Source organism: Euprymna scolopes, chromosome 2 (assembly GCF_053919585.1).
Source record: "Euprymna scolopes isolate OS-2025 chromosome 2, ASM5391958v1, whole genome shotgun sequence".
NCBI classification, from domain to species: domain Eukaryota; kingdom Metazoa; phylum Mollusca; class Cephalopoda; order Sepiida; family Sepiolidae; genus Euprymna; species Euprymna scolopes.
The window spans coordinates 66,430,818-66,455,094 of NC_136483.1; the positions used below are offsets into that span (position 1 = coordinate 66,430,818).

At 32.5% G+C, this 24,277-nt stretch overlaps 1 protein-coding gene across 8 annotated transcripts in view; it reads right to left on the reverse strand.

The window, feature by feature from the left end:
* LOC145291908 (calmodulin-binding transcription activator 2-like) overlaps window positions 1-24,277 on the reverse strand; it is a 2,646,613-nt gene that overhangs the window by 224,115 nt on the left and 2,398,221 nt on the right. For all 8 annotated transcript variants that reach the window (XM_080137802.1, XM_080137770.1, XM_080137753.1 and 5 more), the window contains 2 exons: window positions 8,775-8,912; window positions 4,194-4,282 (listed from right to left, as the gene is read on the reverse strand). In XM_080137802.1, the coding sequence (XP_079993928.1) occupies window positions 4,194-4,282; window positions 8,775-8,912 (227 nt within the window). The remainder of the gene's footprint in view (window positions 1-4,193; window positions 4,283-8,774; window positions 8,913-24,277) is intronic.

Genomic DNA, 24,277 nt, shown 5'->3' on the forward strand with positions numbered 1-24,277 from the left:
TACAAGGAAGGGCTGTCCCCTTCCTATGTAAATAAGAAGAATATTAGATAAATGAAAATGAGATTAGGATAAGCCTAGAATCGAACCCTGTAGGCAAAGTTATGAAATGGAATGTTAGAAATTAAGTCTATTGTTAATTCTTTTAGAAATCTGAATAATAAATATGTCAGTAAAAGAATGACTAATGTAAATTAAATTATATTGCTTGAAATAGGTTAGAGTTATATATTGAGGATCTTTTGTTCGCCGGGGGGGGGGGGGGGTGTTTGGAAAAACATATGTAAAGCCATGTGAAATTGGTCACGTTTGAAAAACACACTTCTGACGTTATAGAAAAAAGGAGATTCTCAATATAGGATCTAAGAGTTAGTTAGTTAGTTAGTTAGAGAGAGAGCGTTGACAGTCAGAGAGTTGGGCAGTCAGTTGGTTAGTTGATGAGTTGGAGTCAGAGCCCCTTGGAGGCGAGAGGAGAGGAGTAAACCAATGTAGCCATACCAGTTGAATTTCTGGCGTCATCGACCGGCCGATCAGATAAATAAAGAAGTCATCATTATGTTGTAACTGTTGTCTTGTGTCATCCTTCATCAGGAACGAAAGGTAATTGTGTTTATCATCTTATAATGAACATTGTGTAACCCTTCGAAGATTATGTATCTCCTCTCCTCTGTGTTAAGAACTATGCATCATATCACCCTCTCCTCTAATATGTGTTAAAAGAACTGTATATATGTAAATGTCTTCTCTCCCTCATCATCACTATCGTTTTGTCTGTCTTACATGAGTCCCGTTATATATGTGCCCCAATATGAACTCTTTTAAATATATCTCCCTGCTATTCAACATCTATTGCGATTTGGTGCTCGTTGCCAGAGCACCCTACAAGGCTGTGCAAAAAAATCGAACCTTGGTAATGCCACGGAAACAACTAAGGGTCCTTTGAAAAAAAAAAAAACTGCTAGACGAAATTCACACATAAAAATAATATATATTATTCCTTAATTGGGATTCATTTTTGAGATGAGCATTATATATATTAATTTATTTTTATTTCGGACTATTATTCTCATCTTTATTAGTTGTTGTTTTTCATCTTTTATTGGTTTGTTTATTCACAACGTTTCGGCCAACTATTCCTCTGGCCTTCGTCAGGTGGTAACCGCGACGGATAGGAACTTCGAATCTCCTAACTGCATTCTCAGCCATCACTGCCATCCGTAGTTGTTGTCATCTCACCACATTCAAGGTTGGATTCTTTGATCTTATGAATCCACGTTTATTTATTATCTGATCTTCCATAGTCGGGTCCGTACCGATTGGTATATATATATTATTCCTTAATTGGAATTAATTTTATATATATATTAATTATATATATTAATTTATGGAAGATCAGATAATAAATAAACGTGGATTCATAAGATCAAAGAATCCAACCTTGATCGCCCTTTAGTGCCCGTGGCGCAGTTGATAGAGACGTTGAATCTCTACAGTTTCAGATGAACATTGTCTGAAGATAGCGGTTTCAATCAGAGGTTTACTTGGCCAAACATGTGGTGAGACGACAACAACTACGGATGGCAGTGATGGCTGAGAATGCAGTTAGGAGATTCGAAGTTCCTATCCGTCGCGGTTACCACCTGACGAAGGCCAGAGGAATAGTTGGCCGAAACGTTGTGAATAAACAAACCGATAAAAGATGAAAAACAACAACTAATAAAGATGAGAATAATAGTCCGAAATAAAATAAATAAATAAATTAATATAAAAATAATAATAAAAAAAAGAAAAATAGTCACAAAATACAGTCCTTACAACACACGGAAAAAAATGCTAGACCATTTATCGCACACATACGCACAATGTCAAAAGGAAAAAAAAAGGAAAAGGAAAAGAATGGTATACTTACACACGAAAAAATGTACTTAAAAAAAAAGAGATAATATGTCGCAAAAGAAAAAAAAAACAGTCGTAGATATGAATGAAAAAATAACAAGAAAAAAAGCAAGTTCCAAAGTACTTTTGCGTAAAATTCATTGATAAATGAATTTCTTTGTTTTGAAACACACACACACACACACACACACACACACACACACACACACACACACACACACACACACACACACACACACACAGATAATGTGAAGAAAAGAATTCATTTATATACACACGAATAAAGAGATTACTTTATTCATTATTGTTTTGAAAAATTGTATCCCGTTGATATTGTTGAATTTTAACTGTCAATCAACCAGAAGATTTTTCAAATCATGTACTTTTTAAAGCAGCACGTGTAAATACACTTTTGTCGCAAAAGGCATTTTGTGTAATAGTTGAACTTTTCAGCTTTACATGTGTTTTGTTTTAAAGTACAAAATTTTTTTAACAGACTTTGTTATTATTGTGTTGTTGTTTGCAGAAAAAAATTTTTTTGAAGAAAAAAGTTATTACTGGAACTTTTTTGTCTAAATCATAGTTAAATGTAATAATGTATTTTTTGAAAATGTTATATATGTTTGAACAAATATTGTAAAAATTGTTTTAAATGTATGTATAATGTGATGTATTCGTCGTCAGGAATTCAGGCCATAAATAAGTAGATAAATGAAAATGAAAAAAAGTCATAGGAAAATAGAAATGAGACGATAATTGAGACAAATGGTTGGTCTAAAAATAAGTTAGGATTTTAGAGAGGAGACAATAGAGAAGTAGGTAAACGGGTATTTTGAGAGGTTTTTCACATGTGATAAGCCAAAAGAGAGAAATTTTCTTTTTGTCTTTCTTTTGATGCCCATAACATCATTTTTTTTGCAAGAAGAGTAGCTTGCTAGGAGACAGCATTAGATATGCCCCTGTTAGGAAAATATAGATGGGAACCTGCGATATTGTGTGCTTTTAAAGCATGCTGCACATAACAGCTCCGAGCAGAATTATAAATCTTGGCACAATAAATTAAAAAGGCAGGCGTTGAAGGATACGAGAATTCCTTAGGGTACCAAAGGACTACAAAAGTCAGTACCACGGGCAAATCACATATAGTAATAACAAGGAAGAAAAAGTAAAAAACGTAGGAAGAAAAAACATAATCTTATACTTCTTTATTTTAGAGATGTATGAATGCAGGACATCTCTGTTTTGGATCTTGGATGCTCTGATGGAAGAAAAAAAAAAAGAAAAATCACAGAAATCCTAGCCATAGTTAGAATTCTATAGAGAAAAAATGTACTAGAATATATACCCTCGCTATTCAACAAGAGAAAAAGGAGTCGCCCTCAGTTTCAATCCAAAGACTCATGCAAAGAAACATGAAAGAGGTCGGCATAGACTTTGCATGCTGGGAGGGACTTGCTGGTCAGCACGACTTGTGGAGGCATCAAGTTACCAGCAGCCTCAAAAGGGGCACTGAGAAGCTCTGCCAGCTTTATCAAAAGAAGTAAGCTCGATGCAAAGAACGACTGTGCCACTCGTCACCAGTCTCCACCTTCCAGACACAGAACCAAGATCAGACATGATCGCTGGATGCCAACGAATTAATGTATTCTGTGTAATATTTTTTTTATTTTAACGGATTCAGTTGAGAACATATTTAAAAAGGGATTGCGTATTCGTAATATTTTGATTCTTTGGACTACGTTTCTCATCTACAATGTTATTTACACAATGTTTCGGTCGATGTAACTGCCGACATTCTTCAAGTGTATCTGCTGAACTCAAAAATGTGCAGCGGAGGCTGAAGGTTCAATTCTTACTGCAGAAGACACACAAAAATACAATGGTGAATTACTTAGGACTTCTATCCAGTCATGACTGGCGGATTAAGAGCATGCTACCCCGATTGATTAAATAAAGGATTCTGTTCAAAATTCTTTGCTGATTCCCGTGTTCGACATAAAGATGCCTGAATTTGACAGCAACATTCTTGAATTCGATAAGATACACCTCAAGAAGATCGGAGATTACATTGACCGAAACGTTGTGAAAATAACATTCAAGATGAGAACAGTAGTTCAAAGAATGTAAATAGTACGGATAATTAATCCTCATCTAAAAAATTCAGAAATGGATTGTGTATTGTTTGATCCACGTGTAAGTTTTGTCAAGCGTTTTTGTAATTTCCGCAATGAATCCAATCGACCTGTTTCTGTGGTAACTTTCACACTATTATGATTGAAATTAAAAAAAAAAATCCTTACTTGTTCCGTAGATATTTCCTTTTGTGAAGTGTTCAGTCGTTTCTCCAGCTGTTCAAGTCGTTCTAGCACCATTAATCGCAGTTGATCTTCTAAAAGTTTCAAAAGAAAAGAAGCTTGACGTATTGAAACAGGAAAAAAAAATCAACAACGAAATAACTCTAAGCAAAAAAAAAAAAAAAATAAGATTACATAATTTGGTTTTAGTCTGGTTTGGTTTCGTATTCTAACTTCCTCTTTTACCACGCAAAGATTGTCGACCGAAGCGAAAGGTCAATTCAAAAGAAACCTGTTTTCTTGAACAAAAAGGAACTAAAAAAAAGGAACAAAAAGCAAAAGAAATAATTGAGAAATGTATGGAATGTTCTTTTTGATTTTAAGGCTTCTTAAGAATTTACTGAAGGCATTTACATCGACAAAAAATGTCCATTTACTGTGAGCATCTGTGATGTTTGTTTAACGTTTCCATTCTCACGTCAAGAATGGCGAGGATCATTTTTGTTAGGAGAGATCATTCATTAGAATTTCCCAATTATGTGTGGTAGCAAAGATATTGTGATGCCAGCGAGAAGAAATGAGCACAAGATGAAAATGTAATAAAACTTGTATTTTGAAGGAGGAAAAGAGATAAAACAATTGTAATAATATAATAATATAATATTGTATACCTATATAACTTGTATATTGTAGGAACATATCTATGAAGCTGCGTCCTTTTAATGGCCCTTATATTTCTCATTCTGTGTTCATTTACACTGAGTTGTTAAAATGTCTCCTCTGCTACGTCACATGTATCTTGCTGTATTGAAGACAGAGGTAGCAGTAGAATCACAGCAAAAAGAGGAAACACTTTTGAGAAACCTCTCACACAGGATTCAGTAGAGGTTGGTTGTTATATTCAAAACGCTTCAACGGAGATTATCTCCGACCGTCTTCAAGTCATTTCTATACATGGAACCTTCAAGTCAAACTGGGGAATTTTCATGTTAAACCTGAAAACCAGTGCGGAATTTCAAACTAGATCATTTATTCAATCCACAACGGTAGATTGTCCTCATTTCGTCAACTATAGCCAGGTAGAAATTTATATTATTCAGTATTGTCGAGTTTGATATAAAAATTCCCAAGTTCAATGTTTCCCAGTTTGAAAAGATGCACTTGAAGAAAGAACGAGAAAAGTAATCTAAATAATTCAAGCGTGAATAATACGTCTTGAATTATGTTTCTGATAAGAATTGATAATCTGTATTATTCGGACTATTGTTCTCATCTTGAGTGTTATTCACACAACGTCTCGTCCAATGTAACCTGTGACCTTCTTCAGGTGAATCTTGTTGAACTCGAAAATCTTTCAAGACAACCAATAAAAGTTTAACCAACTAGGTAACAATTCCGTTCTAAGCGACACTCTTCTTGAGGTTGAAAGTTCATCCTAATGACGGCGATACTAAAAACACAAGTGTAAATAACTTGAGTCTTTTATCCGATCATGGCTAACAGAACGAGAGCATGCTAACCCTGTGGATTAAATAAAGGGTTCTGTTGAAAATTCTGTGCAGATAACAGAGTTCAAGAGAAAGATTCCTGTGTTCAACAAGATACATCTGAAGAAGGTCGGAAGTTACACGGCCGATACGTTGCAAGAATAACACTCAAAATAAGAACAGTAATCTGAATAAACCAATTAATTAAGATGTGAGTTGTAGTTCTTGAATTACTGGGATTATTGGACTACTGTTCTCATCTTGATTGTTTTTTTGGACAACTTTTCGGTTGATATGACCTTTGATCTTTTTTAGGTTCATTTTTGGAATTCAAGATACTTGTTCCGCTTGAATTATTTGAATTATCTGATGTATGACTTTTATTTTTATTTATTTATTATTTTTTTTTTTTTAGATTTTGTGTTTGTTTCTTTTAGGAAGTTCAAAATACTTGCTTCCATGTTTTGAATAAGGTCTTTCGTATTGTTTGCTGCTAGTGTTTTAAACAGGTTTGATTAAGGCTGTTTAAGCTTATGAGGGAATTAATCGACATCTTGCGTTGGTTGGATGGCGATTCATTTCAGTCATGGCTACATGGTCTGAACCTGCTTCATTTATGGTCAGAGAGCAGCTAGTCTTCAATTGATGGTTGGCTATTGCATAATTCTTTATTTTTGGCACGTAGCCGATTCTTCCTGCCGTTTATAGATGATGGAATTGCACGTGTTTGGTTTTAGATCTGTGTGTGGGATTTTAATGTTTATGAAATTGGCGTTGTTGGCAGTTGTGTCTGCTTTTTCGTTTCCATAGATGCCAAAACAGTTTGGATTTAGAGAATTCACTGTTTTTATTATTTATTTATTTATTTTTTATTCTTTTGGGTTATGAGGTAAGATTTGAAGTCTTAGAAAATTACAATTTGGTTGTTTTAATTGTTTCATTTTACGGCATATCAACCTTTTTAGGTTATTTAATACTGTATCCACTAATTTTTGAAAACGCTTTTATGCTTCAAGTTCTTTATATTTTCAAATATTTCATGATGTTTATTTAGGTTGTTTTGTTTTATGGCATATCAACCCTTTTCGGGTTATTTAATGCTGCCTCCAGTAATTTTGGAAACGATTTTATGTTTCAAGCTCTTCATAAAAAATATTTATTCCTGATCTGGTGGTTTTATAGGGGAAAATTGTTGATTTGATTTTAATTTTGCAAAAGAAACAGTAACATCAAGCTTTGGTGCATTTTAAATAGGAAGCCAGTATCCTCAGACAGTTTGATCTAGTATTCTTTATTACTAGTAGCACATCATAAAATTGAAACATTAGTAGCTGATAAAGATTTTATACAATACTTAAAATTTTTTGTAAAATTTAAAGGTCAAATTCAGTAAAATAAAATGCAAAAAAAAAAAAAAAAAAATCGATTGTATATTTGGATTATTTAACCTTTTATTTGTTTTTTTTTTGTTTTGTATTTGCTTAGTTTTGTCTGATTTCTTCTGGAAACTTCTTCCAATATTTTGAACAAATTAATGGAAATAAATGGACATTTTTAATAAAGTTAAACTAAAAGAATTACAATTTTCTTTTAAGCTGCAAGATTGAAATCATTAACTTTACTTTTATTATTTGCAGCAAAACAGACAAACTATTAAATGGTTTAATTAAAATTTAATTGCTCCCAAAACGTATCTCAGTTTAGATACAATATTGTCGTAATACTTGATTGTTGTATCCACAAATTTAGTATAAGTTATGAAAGAGTTATATTAAATCAAAATCAGTATCAATTAGATCAGGAGGCACTAAACCATAACTCCATAGCAGAATTAGGCCAGCTCCCTCAGTTCATCAGGTCCGCTAAATTTAGATCTGTGTGATAAAACATATGCAACACACTATGTTGTGATTAAATTTAAATATAAGCATTCATTCTTTTTTGCGGACTGTTATCCTCATCTTTATAGTTGTTGTTGTTGTGTGTGTGTGTGTACTCGTTTAAGACAAGCAACTAGAAAGAAATCTCTGATATAACACCTACAGAAACTAGTGTTTTCAATGGTGAGACTTGCTCTTCTGTTTGGGTCCGAATGTCAGTCGCTTAGAGAGCAGAATTGCTCATATGCAAAGTTTCCTTCAACTCATCCTCTGGCCTTCTTCAAGTGATTAACCACGACGGGATAAGAATGATGAGTCTTTGTAAGCGTATCCCCAGTAATTAATACCTTCCATAGTTGTTGTGTTACAATATTTTGGACCATAATGGGGTATGATCCCGCATAGTCGGGAGATTATATTTATAAACGATGCTGCTGGGAACTGACGAATCGAATTAATTCCTGTTCTGCCCGAAACCAGAATTGCTCCATAAATATTAAACCTTTCTGTAGCAATTTTGCATATGCTTTTTCCATCTCAACACCGGAAGAATATTTTGCCCTGTGGATTCCAACTCAAAAACTGTCGACTGTAAACCAGTCACCTCTCAGGACTTGTGTAGAACAACGAACCATCGGAAACTGCTCTGTCTACTGTAAACCAGTCACCTCTCAGGACTTGTGTAGAACAACGAACCATCGGAAACTGTTCTGAAACTAAACATAGCTTACACTTCTAGATGTTGTCTCACCACATTTTGGCCAACTAATCCTCTGGCCTGGTTATGTAGGATTGAAATGGCTATCTTCAGACAATGCTCAACACTTCTATCTACTACGTCACACAATTGCCAAAGGATGAGTTGGTGGAAATATGATGAAACAACAAGAACTATGAAGATGAGGATAACAGTCTTCAAAAAAGAATGAATGCACAAATTATGAAGCCTCATCTCAAAGTAGTCTAGAAATAAAAAAATAATTTAAATATGTTTAGAATACTAAATGTTCATGAAAGCCAAACGTCGGTTTTATAAACCTTATTAACCTTTTTTGCTATTTAGTTTGTAAAATTCAGATATGTATACACTAAGACTGATGTAAATATATTTATAAATAGGGGTGGGGGGGCTGATGGTTTAAGATAGCTCCTAGATTGTCACAATGACATCAGGGCGAACATCGGCTAATATGACAATGGGCTGGTAGCCCTTAACTTACCATCCACAGAGAACCAGTCCTGCTGGCTATGAGAGGTGTTCTGTTTTTCCCTGGCTTTATATTCAAACAGTACCGTTGTGGAGATGATATAATGCTCGCTCTGAACATGCAGAGTCACCAGACCGGGAGGTTCATGAGCTGAAAAATGAAACAAATAAGAAACAAACAATAGTAAGTCAATAGAAGAAGTTTGGTTACAACTTTGAAAACAATATTTCGTAAGAATAATTTGAACAAAGGAGAGTGTTAGTTTATTTTTAATAATGAGTCAATTGTTATGTCAAAGGTATCTGCCTTTGTTAAAAAAATTCATTGATAATCATCTAATATATATGAATCAAGTGGACCTATTTTTCGAAGTTAGACAACGATAGCATTGAATCTCATAAATCTATATTTGATTCTGCCTAGCCGATTTTTTGTGAATTATGTCACTATGTTTTACAAAATAATAAATTATAATTCAGTTTTGTTTTTGTTCAGAAATTACTTTATCCAACTAGAAATATTTTCAGATGGTAGCCATCTTTGATATATGCAGCAAATCCCACTATTAAGAGTAAATAGTCTTACTAATAAATTTTTACATTTATTACTAATAAATAACACTTAAATAATATTATATGTTTTATTCGTAAAGAAACTGAGGTGAAAATAAATAGGAATTCTCATAAATTATGAGGTATAATGCATATATATATATATATATATGTGTGTGTGTGTGTGTGCACTCGTTTAAGACAAGCAACTAAAGAAATCTCAGATATAACACCTGCAGTAACTAGTGCTTTCAATGGTGAGACTTGCTCTTCTGTTTGGGTCAGAATGTCAGTCGCTTAGAGAGCAGAATTGCTCATATGCAAAGTTTTTCCTTAATAATAAAATAAAATTCATACACACCATTGTAAAAACCTTCAAAATCTAACTATGTTTGATCGGCCATAGCTTAAAAAGCCAAGCATAGCCGATGAAAGAAATATTAGAGCAGTTCATCCATGAGCTGTTTCACAAATAATCAAGCAATTAAAATGCATGAACAGGAGTTTGTAGACATCATATATATATATATATATATATATATATATATATATATATATATATATATATATACTTCCCCATTTGCGCAATCAGATTCCAAAGCCTCAATTTCTAAGGTTTTAAATTGTATACTGTTCCAAAATGCTATCTTTTTAACACTACCGGACTAGTTACTTACTCTGATTAGACGTGTGTACATCTTCGAACCTCGATGGAATAAGGAATAAACTCTTGTGGTCCCTGTTTTATGTTCTATTTTATGATGCAATAAATAACATAAATTTTTAATCCATCATCAGTTATTTTTTTTTTCATTTATTAGCGTTTTATCTAGAATATTCAGCAAACTCTGCAAGATAGGATTTATTTAATAATACTCACATTTTCAAATTTCCTTTTATTCTAATATATATGGTTGGTTTGGTTGTGTTTGTTTTACGGCATATCAACCCTTTTCTAATATATATATATATATATATATATATATATATATATATATATATATATATATATATATATATATATATATAATCATCGATTTTTTTTAAATCAAGGTTTAGAAAGGAGGATTAATGTAATAAATTTTACATATGAGGTTTGTTCCAAAACTAACGTTCCCTAATTTTTTTTATCTCCAAAAGTTCAGTGGCTACAAAAATGGAAGCAGTACCATTAAAACGAGCGACCTTTTGTGCTCCAGAATTTATTTTTCTACATATTCACCACATTCTCAATGCACTTTTGCCAGCAATGAATGATGGTTGTGTATGGACATCCAGAATGTGCCTTGTCATACGATGGTTGTTCAAAAAGTAAAGACTTCTATTGTTTCAACTTAAAAAGTTAAAGAACTATGAAGACGCGAGCGGTACTATTAAACAAGCGACCTTGTGCGCTCCAAAATTTATTTTTCTTCATAGTCATCATTATTCTCAGTGCACTTTTGCCAGGAATTCAATGACGCATCTCTGCTTCTGACGCACGTCTATGACTGGGGTTTTCTTAAAGTCCCACATCGTCAATATGTGCAACAGAGAAATAATTTCAGGTCATGAATGCATAAGTTCAGTCATCATAACTTTACAATTTGCAAATCTCTTCTGATTCCATTCGTGTGGAATAAAAATAGGAGACATTACTTGTACATTTTAAAATCGCGTTCATTCAATGTTAGCACAAGGCAAAACTATTCTGTTTTTCCTTGGTCTGTTCCAATCCTAACATAAATGCTTCTAGTCGGAAGATTACAAAGGGAAAGAGTCACATATTGGCGATAGGCAGTTTATAATCAGGCAGAAACAAATAGATGTAAGATGTTCGACAGAAAATTCAATGTAACCGGAAGTACATAAAGCAACTACAAGATTGTATTTTAAGCTTTACATAGCAAGGTTATAGTAAACACGAACCCCTTTCTATATATATATATATTCATGTATGCGTATATGTTTTTGTTTAAAAAATTTTGCCTACCAAACTCCTCTGTCAGTTTTTAGTCTACAGATATGAAACTTAATATATAGAATAGTCGAACCCATATGAAACTTTATATTTGGGTTTTAGTTAGGGAAAATCAGTGCAAAAGTGTGAAAATTAAAAAAAAAATGTAATTTGCCAGGTGAAGGTCGAACGATGGCATTACGAATATGCATGCATAACCTAATAGCTATTGGTTCATGTTTTAATTTTTAGCCTTGCAGCAAACATGTCTCCCTAGCTCAGACAGTAACATCAAAGGAAAAAGTAAATCGTAAGCTAAACGTTTTGGTTTCGTGGTGGAGCATAAGTCTTCTTTTTTTTTTTTTTTTAACTTTTTAAATCATTACTATATATTGGGTCCAATATAATATACTAATAAATACGAAATCTGCATTAATCAAAATATTTTTAAGTGTATCCTACAACCAGGCAATGCCGGGCGGCTTGCTAGTATACATACATACATATATATATATATATATATATATTTAAAGTGATGATTGTGTAGTTCCAGCAAGAGAAAAAATATATATTTAAAAGAGTGTAGCCATCAACAATTGTGTGTGTTTTCAGCCTTTTATCATATTTTTATTTTAAAATATTTTTATAACGCGTTTCAAGCTTTGTTTCGCTCTCTTCAGATATTTTCGTAAAAATTTTTTTTTTTTAAATGAGTGTTTCAAATGTTATTTTTACATCTGCTGATACTAAATGTGTTTTTCAGAGTGATGTGGTCTCAGACATTCTGTCACTAACAGTAAGTGTTGGTAGTGTCCAGTTAGAGTTAAGTTCAAAGAGGAGGCTTTTGGTTCATTTGGTGAAGGTTTTTATGTTTTTTTTATGACTTTCTTTCCCCATGTATAGCACACACTCACACACAATCACACACATATACATATACACCCGCATACGCACGCACATACAGAAATATACAGGAGCATACATGTATACATACCCACCTACACACTCACACATGTACTCACACACATCCACCCACTAATATATCTCACACATATTGGTTAAATTTTTTTTTTTGTCTTTCCCAATCAAAACACGTATGCATGCATGTACTTAATCATTCAAACATAAGTACACGCACACACACACAAGTAAGATGGAGAATAGGTAGGAGATGATATATACACACACACACGCACACACAATCACACACATACATATACATGCATACACATATATATATACATACATGTATGCACATACACACTCACATACATCTGCATACGTATGCAGGCACACACACATACACACACACATGCATATATATAGAGACATAAGAAACTGGAACCTTAAGAAGATCTCTATCATTCCAGTAATTATAGGAGCAACCGGACTTATGAAAAAAAAAAAAAAAAAGAATTTTACAAACTATCTTACAAATATACCAGGTAAACCAAGTGCAAAGGGGATTCAAACAATTGCACTTAAAGGGACGATTAGAATCTTAAAAAGATCTCTCGGTTGGAGTGTCTAAAATAGCAGGTGTATGTTTGGCATCTGGTAGGATGCCCCATCCCTGGCTTAAACAAAATGATAAGAAAATTGAAAAAATAGTGAGACATATGCAGGGGCTCACACATACGCATACATCCATATACACACATACGCACACGAATGCATTTACCCACCCATATATATGCATACATATATATATATATATATATATATATATATATATATATACACACACACACACACACACACACACACACACACACACATATACAGATGCGTATACATCCATCCACCCATATATATATATGGACACGCGCACCCACAATCACACACAGACATACATACATATTCATACACCCATACCTTACATATATATTGGTTGAAGTTTTCTTTCCTTCCTAATCCAAGCACATATGCATACATGTATTCAGTCACCCAAACATAAGTGCACGTACACACACAAACAAGATGGAGGATAGATAACAGATGATATATGTACGCACACACGTATACACAATCACACACATACACACATATATATACATACACACATATGTGTGTACATACACGTACACATACACACATATAATTTCTAATTGTTTAGTTTGGGGAAATGCTATTATACTGGATATGGATGTGCGCACCCGTGAAAGTGTGCGCATGCTTTATTGTGCTTGTTTTGTTTCGTGTGTGAGGGTGCACATTTACCTAAGTATGCATGCGTGTAGGTGTATTTTGTGTTTTGTCTATTTATGTGTATAATTATTGAGAGATGTTTAAGGCTTGGTTGAACTTTGCTATGGAGTTTTTTTCTTGTGTTAGTAAGTATTAGTAGTTGTCAGTTTGGAAGATGAGCATTATCTCGAATCTGCCTCCATGCAGTGGAGGCAGATTCGAGATAATCATCACTTTAAATATATATATATATATATATATATATATATATATATATATATCACGTGTTGTGCCGATAGTTATAAAATTGAATGGTTCGAGGTACTACATAAAGCGAACTCCAGAAACCATTTAAAGATTTTGGAGTCTGTCTCTATTGCGGTGCGGAAACCTTCTTTGTGCCGGCAGAAAGAAACATCTAACGCATTGTTTCTCTTTGGGGAACTGTGAATCTTTTCTCCCGTTTTTTCCCCCTCGTTGTGCCATTATTTTAATTGTTTTTTAAACGTTAATAAACTTTATTTTAGTGTCCCCGTAATTTTTGGCACATTCAATAGTTCCCCATCACAACTCTTTACTTTCGACATAGTATTATTATTTTTACGTTATCGATTTTCTATTATATTAAAAACTCTATTTAATTTCTGTACCTCTAAACATATATATATATATATATATATATATATATATATATATATATATATATATATATATATATATATATATAGTGAGAGAGACGAGAACAGAGAGAGAGAAATCAAATCAATGACAAAATATTATTGGGAGTCATAAATGCTGACTCTGAAAATAGCTGTTTCTATTTCAATTTTAGATTTTCTCCTCACCCCTTACTACACTTTGTTTTAAACGTACACATCATTTAAAAGAACTCTATCATCATTGGCACATGCGCACAAATAATGACTGACATTTATTGGAAAGCTGCTATGCAGGTTCTACCACGACTATTTCCAGTCACCCGAATGCAACACATTGAAATACACTGTGTGATGATCAATGGTTGCAGTGTTGGAAAACCCCCAGGAAGAGGAAAGTTCTCCTACTCTGTTTGTGGAAAATGAGTTGGATAAAACTCAATCTTTTTTTTATACTTGTAAACATTATGTACACAAAACGTGAAGTGAAATTACAGGTAAGTTGAGAGAGGATAATGAGTCTATGTGGAAGAAGTATGTCAATGGAGATGGGTCAGAACTCAGATGTGGATAAAATATATCTGATGAGGTTATTAAGGCTGTTCAGAAGTCTTGTTACCTTATTAATACCATTGGAACCTAGGCAGACACTGATGCTGACAGAGAATTGCTTATTTGTATATAATAAAACGATAAATCACAACTATCTTTTGTATACTACCCACCGTCTGGAACCGTGTCTCGGCGTTGCCCAAGAAAATTAAAGATCTAAAAAATATGATTAATTTAACATCTTGTAAAGATGTCTTAGGAATTGGTGACATTTAAACCGTATTAATAGGTTTGCATTTATTATTTTTAACTTTTTAATTTATAATTAACTAACGAGAACTATGTCCTGGCATTGCTCCAGATTATTAAAGAAACCAAGAACTGCAATCGCTATATAGAGTAAGCTGATATACTTATTTTAAAAACAATGGACTTACCTGGACACGTCTTGGGTAACGATCTGTGGCAGTTATAGCCTCAGAATCTTGACGTGTATTTCTATAATATACTTTGTCTAGTACACTTATTGATAATTATACTACCATATTTGTCTTGATTATTATTGGCTTGCAAGGCTGCAACAATAACTAAATTGCTCGAAAGGGATTGAAAAGACTCTTTCACCTAAAGTGAAATTGCAAAATGTTTAATTGCTCGGATGAGGTGGGGGGGGGGGAGGTTACTAACTGATTTATTTACTTGGATGTGATAGGTGTGTGTTAGAGGATAGGTGGGACTCTCCTTTCAATCTGCAATTAATAAAATAATAAAATAGATGATATTTTTGATGATGATGATGATGATGATGATGATGATGATGATGATGATGAGAGAGTTGGCGTTCGAGGGAAATATGTTTATAACCTACATTTGAGTACAAATTGTAAGCATTTCTCAATAAAATATAGCCGTCTTTGTAAAAAAGTGTTTTATTACTATCAAAGCATTCTCTATATTTCAAAACAGAAAACAAGGATAGGTAATTAGTGATATGACCCTTTGCAAAATCAATATACAAATTACTCGAACTTATAACGTCGATCGCATAGAACATAAGCAGTATAATAAAAAGATGTTTGTTTATGTAGTGTGAAGCTGAAAAGACAGTTTTAATGTCACTAAGTGCAAGAAATATCACAACTTTATATATAGAGAGAGATAAAAGGACTAAGAGTCATAGTTTCAGTGCCGATTTATTTAAGGCTACCCAGCGCTGCCCAGGTTCCTACTGTCTGAAAATTACGTAGAATACAGAAAAAGAACAAAAGTGAAACAAAACTGCTTAATACTAATAAATTGAAAAAATAAAGTTAATCATAGACAAACGCAAATACAATCCGACCGAAATTTGCACTGAATATCACTGTCTCTAAATGCTGCTTGCAGAATAATTAGTCAAATGTTGTAAGAATTTTCAATTCATCTTAATACATAAACCGTACGTTTGTCTTTATTGTGTGTGTGTGTGTGTGCTTTTTTTTGTCGAAAACTGATCAGATACGAGGTTTAAACATAAGCTTTGAATAGTTGGACTGTTCACCTTTCAGAGACTTAAACCGTTGGCGGTAAAAAGTTGGTTTATTTGAAAATAATTTATTGTAATGCTTAAATACACTAATTGCAAAACAATTACGTGTTTTATTGTATTCATTGAATGACAAAAAAGGTATGGTGGCATGCAGGCGTAATAATAATAGTAACTTTCAAACACGTATTTGTAATTAATTTAACAATGAAAACCATTAAATAATCGGAATTTGCTTTAGGCTGAGTAATTATTGAAACAGTGTTAACTCGTAACCGTTAATGTTAAAAACAATGTGATAGATTGTTACTATAATATACATTCATAATATTATGAACTGATGAAGTGAAATTTCTGCATCTTAATAAACAAATCTGCTGGTACCAGTCGTAGTAGATATTAATGAGAGAGTAAAAATTCCCCCAAGTTTCTCTTAATAAAACCAAAAAACCCTTATGAAATATTGCAATTAATATGATTTAAAACAAATTCTTTATATGAGAAAAGCAAAGAAAAAAAAGTAAATACTGGTCGACTGAGGTTCAAATGGTCGTATGTGCCGCATGTTCAATCAATTTTTCCAAGCAGCGTAAATAAAAAAAATAAAAAAAAAATGCATGAAGGCATACAGACGCAATAATAAAAGTATTGTTATTATGTTTTCACCATATGTATTTTTTAAAGCTAACTTAAGAATAAAGGCTATGAAATATTCATTATTTGATTTTGATTTAAGTTACATAGTTAACGAAAACATTGATAGATTATTAATATAATAAACATCTATAGCATAATGTAAAAAAAAAATATGTATCTTATTAAATAAATTACTCTGATGTAATTGTGGTTGGTTGCAGTAAATGTTAATGTTCTCTTAATAAGATGAAAAAAAGAAATCCTGAAATATTGATTCGGACTAAATAATTAGATAGATTTATATGATTGAAAACGATTTTTTTTTTCATGACATGGACTAATTTAGCCGGTAAATGAATGAGAAAACATTTTTTATCTAGTTTTTGTGCATTAATTTATTCCGGCCAAGAAAATAGGGGACAATCTCACTTTACTTTATGCATAAAGAAATTTGAAGAAGTCTCCCCATGGCACACAGGCTCAATCTCTTCACTTAACTTTCTGACCTTTTGTTTTTAGACTGATTTGTTGGGTAGGATCATTACTTCTACCCCTTGTTATTGTCCATGACAAAAATCTATATTTTGGCATCAACAATGGGATTTTACTCCCTACCAATTCTGCCATTTACCAAAGTAACCAGACTTGCCAGGATTTCACTCAACATTCATAGATAACACTCGCATTCAGTCTAGTTGAGAGTCATCCAACGGATTTCTTTGCCAAATATGATTGAGAGAGAGAGAGAGAGAGAGAGAGAGAGAGAGAGAGAGAGAGAGAGAGAGAGAGAGAGAGAGAGAGAGAGAGAGAGAGAGGGGGTGAGGTAAGAAATGGGTGGAGAGAAAGAAAGAGAGGGTATTTTTTATTGTTGATTGCATACAATATAAAAAAAAAACTAAAAATATATGATATAATAATATTAGACGATTCTTTATGAACACAGTGTTACCGAAAACAAACAAACAACAACAACAAAAATCAATTTATTATTTAAAAAAAAAAATCGTCCACTGTGATCTAGGTGTACCGTTTACGAGCTCTATTGGATGAAACATGAGTAAATATATCCTTCCTCTCGCTAATAGAGTAGATTAGATTCTCAAGCCTCGGTAGAATAACTAAGGAAATCTATAAAATTATACCAGTTGTTGTAGTATTGGCCTAACACACTTTTCAGCCACCTTGATGTAATAGGCCCTAACCCTAGCCACATTTATCAACACCCTCTCCCAATGCAATAGACTACAGCATCTCAAAATAATTTTCTACGTTTGGCTGCTCCATAAAGCTAATTTGTAGAACTCATCTAATTTTTGAAAATCTATATAATAATAAACTAAGTCAATCAAAGATACAATGCAGAAAAAAGGTAATTTTTAAGATGGAATCTGAAGTCCATAAAATGAAAATATATCAAACTCCTACAAAGATTTCGAAGATAGACCCCCCCCATTACCAGACATATTCTGTAACTATATTGACCAGAATATTTAGATAAGTATATTTTACTTTCGTTACGATAGACAATATAATGAAGATGTTGATCTTCTGAGTAGAAACAACATTCTTCGTGATGAGATCTGATTGACATGATGAAGGTTTGGCGATGGGATCACCACTGTCCCCAGTACTGGCCAATGTATACATGGAATACTTTGAGGCAATGACATTAGGAGCAACATCACTAAAGTGTCATACTCTGGCTTCACCAAAAAGATGTTTAAATATTGGGTGTGGGTATGATAACAAATTCCTAGATGTGCTGATAACTTGCGCTGGTTAGGAATTTGTCATTTGTATATCGAAAGCCAACTTTCACTCGACAATATCTAAACTTCAATTCCTACCATTCATGTAATGTTAAGAAAGGAATTGTCTACAGAGCAAAAGCAATATGTAGAAACAGCAATACATATATTCAGTTGTAATCGATACTCTTCTGCAGACGATACTCAGAATACAATTGCGAATTACTTAAGACTTCTATCCAGTAATGACTAATGGAATCAGAATATGCTACCCTCATGGATTAAATGAAGAGTTCCGTTCGAAATTTCAGGCAGATTCCCAAGTTCAACAGAAAGATTCCAGAGTTCAACAAAGTACACCTGAAGAAGGCCGAAAATTACATTGGCTGTGAAAATAACAATCAAGATGAGAACAATAATCCAAATAGTCCAAATAATGCGAAAATATGTTTCAACTTGAACACAAAAGTGATATAATAATATCGAGAGGTATGTATTCGTGTCAAATGTCCATAGAATGCATGGCAGCAATATACAACAAATGAAGGATACAACTATTGAAGTTACATACTATTGGAATTGGTTAAAACGATCATAAATACAAAACAAAAACGAATAAAGCAACTGATTTTGGAATTATTCAATAAATTATAGAACTTTACAAATAAAATTAAATAATTGAATTTGAAAAGAATTTGCAAAAAAACACCCTACTTCCTGAAACATTCAAACATTAAAATACTAACCATTTTTTTTGCTGCAGTCTAATACATACACAAATAGCGTGACGAAACTTATAAAACTTTCAAGCATTCAATTATAAATTATTTCTTTTTATTGCTGAAGTGCATTTAATTGCACTTTTATGAAGTTGGTATTATTACTTTAACGATAGAATTGTAGACTATGTTCATAGTAATACACTTAAGGGGCAGTTACTTTTGTCACTGTAGTTACAATTTGCGTTATTTGTTTATCATAAGTTTTTTTTATATTGTCTGTCTATATAAGTTTGGCTCTATTAGGGCTAAAGTAGTTTAGTAGTTTTGCATTTTGACAAAAATACCAGATATCCATTTTTGTCTCCCAAATGGACTGGCTGGTTGAGTTATATCTATTAACTACAAAAACAAATTCCATGGTTAAAATTTTTTCTTATTGTTTCTCTTAATTCAGATATAACATTGTAGATTGAGCACGCTATTAATTTTCCATATTTTCATATACAGAAACGTCACTCTGGAATTCATTTATAAAGATGCATTATATGGTGGGTTTAACCAAATAAACTTTCAGTTTCTGTATCGTCTCTGTGTATTTCAGTAGATTACTTATGCCACTATTTTCTATTGGTCAATTTAAAAACATAATAAAGCATTTTTTTGTGAGGACCTGATTGTAAAAGACATTTTTCATCATGTTTGTTTTACATTTTCAAGAAAAACCCATGGAATTAGATTGTAGAATTTGTAACAGTATTTTTAATGTACAAAATCTAAATGAAAAAAATAACATGGCCTGGTACCACTCTTTCAGTGAGAAAATCTGTTGACGCGTTTTTTGTAACAACAAAATAGGCCTGATTATTCAGGCAAAAATTGCAATTATTTTCCCCGTACACTCTCAACACTGTTCTTTAGTTTTGAGCTAGAAGCAAAATTTAGTATATGTTTTAATGCATTATATAAACCAAATAAACTTTCAATTTCTGTATCTGTGCATTTTAGTTGGTTATTTAACTTCATCTTTTATGTCATCGGTCATGGAAGAATAAATCATTCTAGAATAAGGTAATTATAATTTCCGTGTCCAGAGTTTACCTTTTGGGGAAGTTGGACCCTCTCTAAAAACAACCTTGTGCTTAAGTTTACCCTCGTGAGGAGGCAAGTAAATAAGGGGCTCCAACATTGTTTCAACTATAAAAGAATGCTCAAGGTTGATTATATCAAGTCACTCTATGAAATTTTCAGTTTTTGAAATTTGATAATAATAATGTCCAATAGAATAAAATAATATTTATATGCCATGCTAGCAGACCTGTATCCAGGCGTTGCTCAGGAAAACTGATAAATTCTGCTCCCAACCTTGAACCGCTTAATATTACTATTCTTATTTTTTTCTTTCAAATTATAAACCATAAATGAAAGAAGTATTTTTTCATGTTTTTATACTTAAAAAATTGTTGTAAATTAAAACGTGATTTAATTAAAATACAGCTTATAAAAACGATACAAACATAAGAAATGAGTGGGCAACATTGAGTTGTGGAAGAAAAAAATAAAAGCAATTGAAATCGCGTGTAAAAAGAAAAATAATGGTTTTCCTTAACCTCATATTTCTCTGTAGACGTGTGAATAAAAGAAAGAAAGAAAAAAAGAAAAGTTATGTAATTTGATTGTATTCTTTATATATTAAGTGCACAATAACAATTTAAAAGAGGCCTGCAGTTACAGGCAGCCGTAAGTCAATATACAGGCACATATTTTAAGTAACTGTTAAAGTTAAAAAGATAATATATATATATATATTAATGGAGTCAAAGATAGCTTTGTGGCTGGGTTCGAATCTCCCTATTGGTAGGAATTGGTATCCTACACTGATAATTGCGTAAGCATAAAATGAAACACTAGTGTCTGCAGGTATAAAAAATGGTTATTATTTAATTGTAATTATCAAGTCCCTTTAAGAACAATTAAGGATTGGCACTGTCTGGAAAGTATATCTGGAGGTAGTCAATTAGCGTTTATGCAACATTCACGACTTCCGTCATTTGAACACTCTGTATTGTCTAATATTCTGCGCCCAAATCGAGCGTTTATTAGTTATTAATTCCCTTCATTATCGTAGCAATTGTTTGGTGGCTCGGAGGTAAAGGCTTAACAAATGGAATCAAAGATGACTTCACGGCTGGATTTGAATTTCCCGACTGGCAAGAATTGTCATCCTATACTGATGATTGTGTAAGCATGAAACTCTAGTGTCAGTAGGTATAAAAGAATAATTAATTATTTAATTATACTTTATATATATATATATATATATATATATATATATATATATATATATATATATATATATATATATATATACTAGACTACCTGTGACCCGTTGGGTTAGTATGTTATATCAGTTATGGAATTCATGTATGAGCGTGACACTTGTGACGTAAAGAAAATATTTTTTTTTTACATAACAAAAACATTTCTATGAAAGTATATTACAATGAAAAAAGAATATAGATAGATTTTTATGAGTCGTTCTGTTTATTACAATTGATTATTTTTGAAAAAAAAGCTTTACAGTTACTGAATTATAAGTGGTTGGCCATACTTATAGGTAAATGTGCACTGAACAGATACCATAATACTTATTATAGTTTAATTCAAATTTTGATATAGTTGCATTTTTTTTTTACATCGTTCATTTCTGTATTACGTTTAAGTTATTTTAAACCCCACTCTTCCCATGTTAAATAATAATTTCGAAATAATAACGTTAATATTTCAGTGCGCAGGTCAAAATCTGCAAAAGAAGCGATTTGTGTGTATTTGTTTACGTTGTTATGGGTTAATGTTTATGCGTGCATGCGCAACCGGATGTCGTAAACCGAAAAGTGGGTTACATACATCGTTACAAGGTCATTTGAGTTTTATAATTATATATATATATATATATATATATATATATATATAGCTGAATGTGTGTGTGTGTGTGTGTGTGTGTGGTCACGAATAGGCTTCTATATGGTTGACTATTTTAAAAAACTGATTACATATAATGATAGAAGATGTATCGAGACACAGAAATGGGTATGTTTGATCCTGCAGAATGGTGGTTCATTAAAATTGTGGGGTCTGCGTTCGCGCCTGGCCCACAAAGTAGAAATAAAAAATTAAAAAAAACGTTTACAAGTGTTTTTGATATTGATGTATATAATAATACTTTGATAAGTATGTTTTAACTTAAATAGGGATGGTATAATAAAATTGTGAAGTCTGCGTTCGTACCTGGCCCCCATAGAATGGAAATAGGCACACACTTTAATAAAGACTTTTCATATCTATCTGCGTAAGTATACTTTGATAATTATGTTTCAGTTTGAAGAAATATGGTATAATAAAATTATGGGGTGTTCGTTCGCGCCTGACCTCCATAGAATGGAAATATGTCACAAAGTTTAACAAGGTTTTTAATATAGATCCACAGAATATTGTAATAAGTGTTTCAGTGTGAACAGGTATGGTATAATAAATTATGGGGTTTATCTATTTTATTTTTACTTCCATCATATTTTGCTTTGGTTTTGGTTTCGAAGCTATCTCTTTACAACCCTTCCTTTTCATAACCTATCATACTTTAGTAAATCAGAGTCCATTTTTTGCTGTTTTCGAACCCAGTCAACGACCGGTACTTTTGCTAGTATATATATATATATATATATATATATATATATATATATATATATATATATATATATATATATATGTATAGGTTAGGTAACACATTGTAAATATATAAGTGGTTTGCTGGAAAATTCTATGAAAACAATAAGAAACATTGGCATTTATCCAGTTTTACATCAATATCAAAAAATTGTAATTACACAAAATGTTCATTAAGTACGTACCTATTATATTCAACTTCATCTCGTTTTGATAAAATAAAATTTGATCGGTAAACGATTTATAGCCCGTGTGATTTTTAAATTGAATTATGTCCCTTGAGCCTCTGACCTTTATGTAAGCAGAAAATGGCGGACCAGCAATTTTGCTGTTAAAATGTGCTATTTCTTTTTAAAAACTATTTGATGAATTTGGGTAATTTCGGGTGTACTGTCTTTTTAGAATTTAAATTTCAAGCAAATAATAAACTTTTTGTTTATTTTCTTTTTATGGACTGTTTTTAATACGGATATAAAACTGGATAAGCATAAAAAAGTTCAGTACAAAAAACTAAAAAAAAAAAAAAAATAAAAGTAAAAAGATATGAAGCGGCGTGCTTGGAGTAGGCATTTCTTCTTCTTCTTCTTCTTCTTCTTCTTCTTCTTCTTCTTCTTATTATTATTATTATTTTTCACTCACTAGGAGTTTTCACACAGATCATAAAATATTTCTCTTTTAGAAGAACCTGTAGTGTTCTCTGGAGTCTGAGTAACAACAAGTCTCTCATGATTTCCAGTCCTCTCCGCCTCTTTCGATAACATTTACAATTAATTTGCGTTATCGCAACAGCCGTTTATCATTGATTTCTTATTGGTGGAATTTGGGTGGCAGTAAGCCTCTCCATGGTCCCAGTTCTCTTCACACTCATCCAGTGGAGGTCTGGTTAGTGCTTTCTCTCCTAGGTCTTTCCATTTTCCTCGACCATCCTCGATTATTTGGTGTGGTAACAGTTGATGCGGTTACTTTTTTTTTTTGGCGGAGGTGTAACTTATACAGTTTCAGTTTCCTTGATTCCATATAGTGTTTTTTTTTGTGTGTTTTACTTCTATAGCAGTTTCTATATGTCCGGTTAGTGCCTGTTGCTCAAATGTATTAGTTTCTGCATTCATGGGTTTTCCTTTATATTTCAGCCGTTTTCCTTATTGCTATCCGTTATATCTTCTCAGCCATCCATCTGATTCCAATTTCTCCCATTAGTAGCATTAAATTGAAATGGACGTCAAGGAGTACGAAACAGTCAAAGAATTCTCACAGAGAGAAATAGAGTGAGTGAGATTGA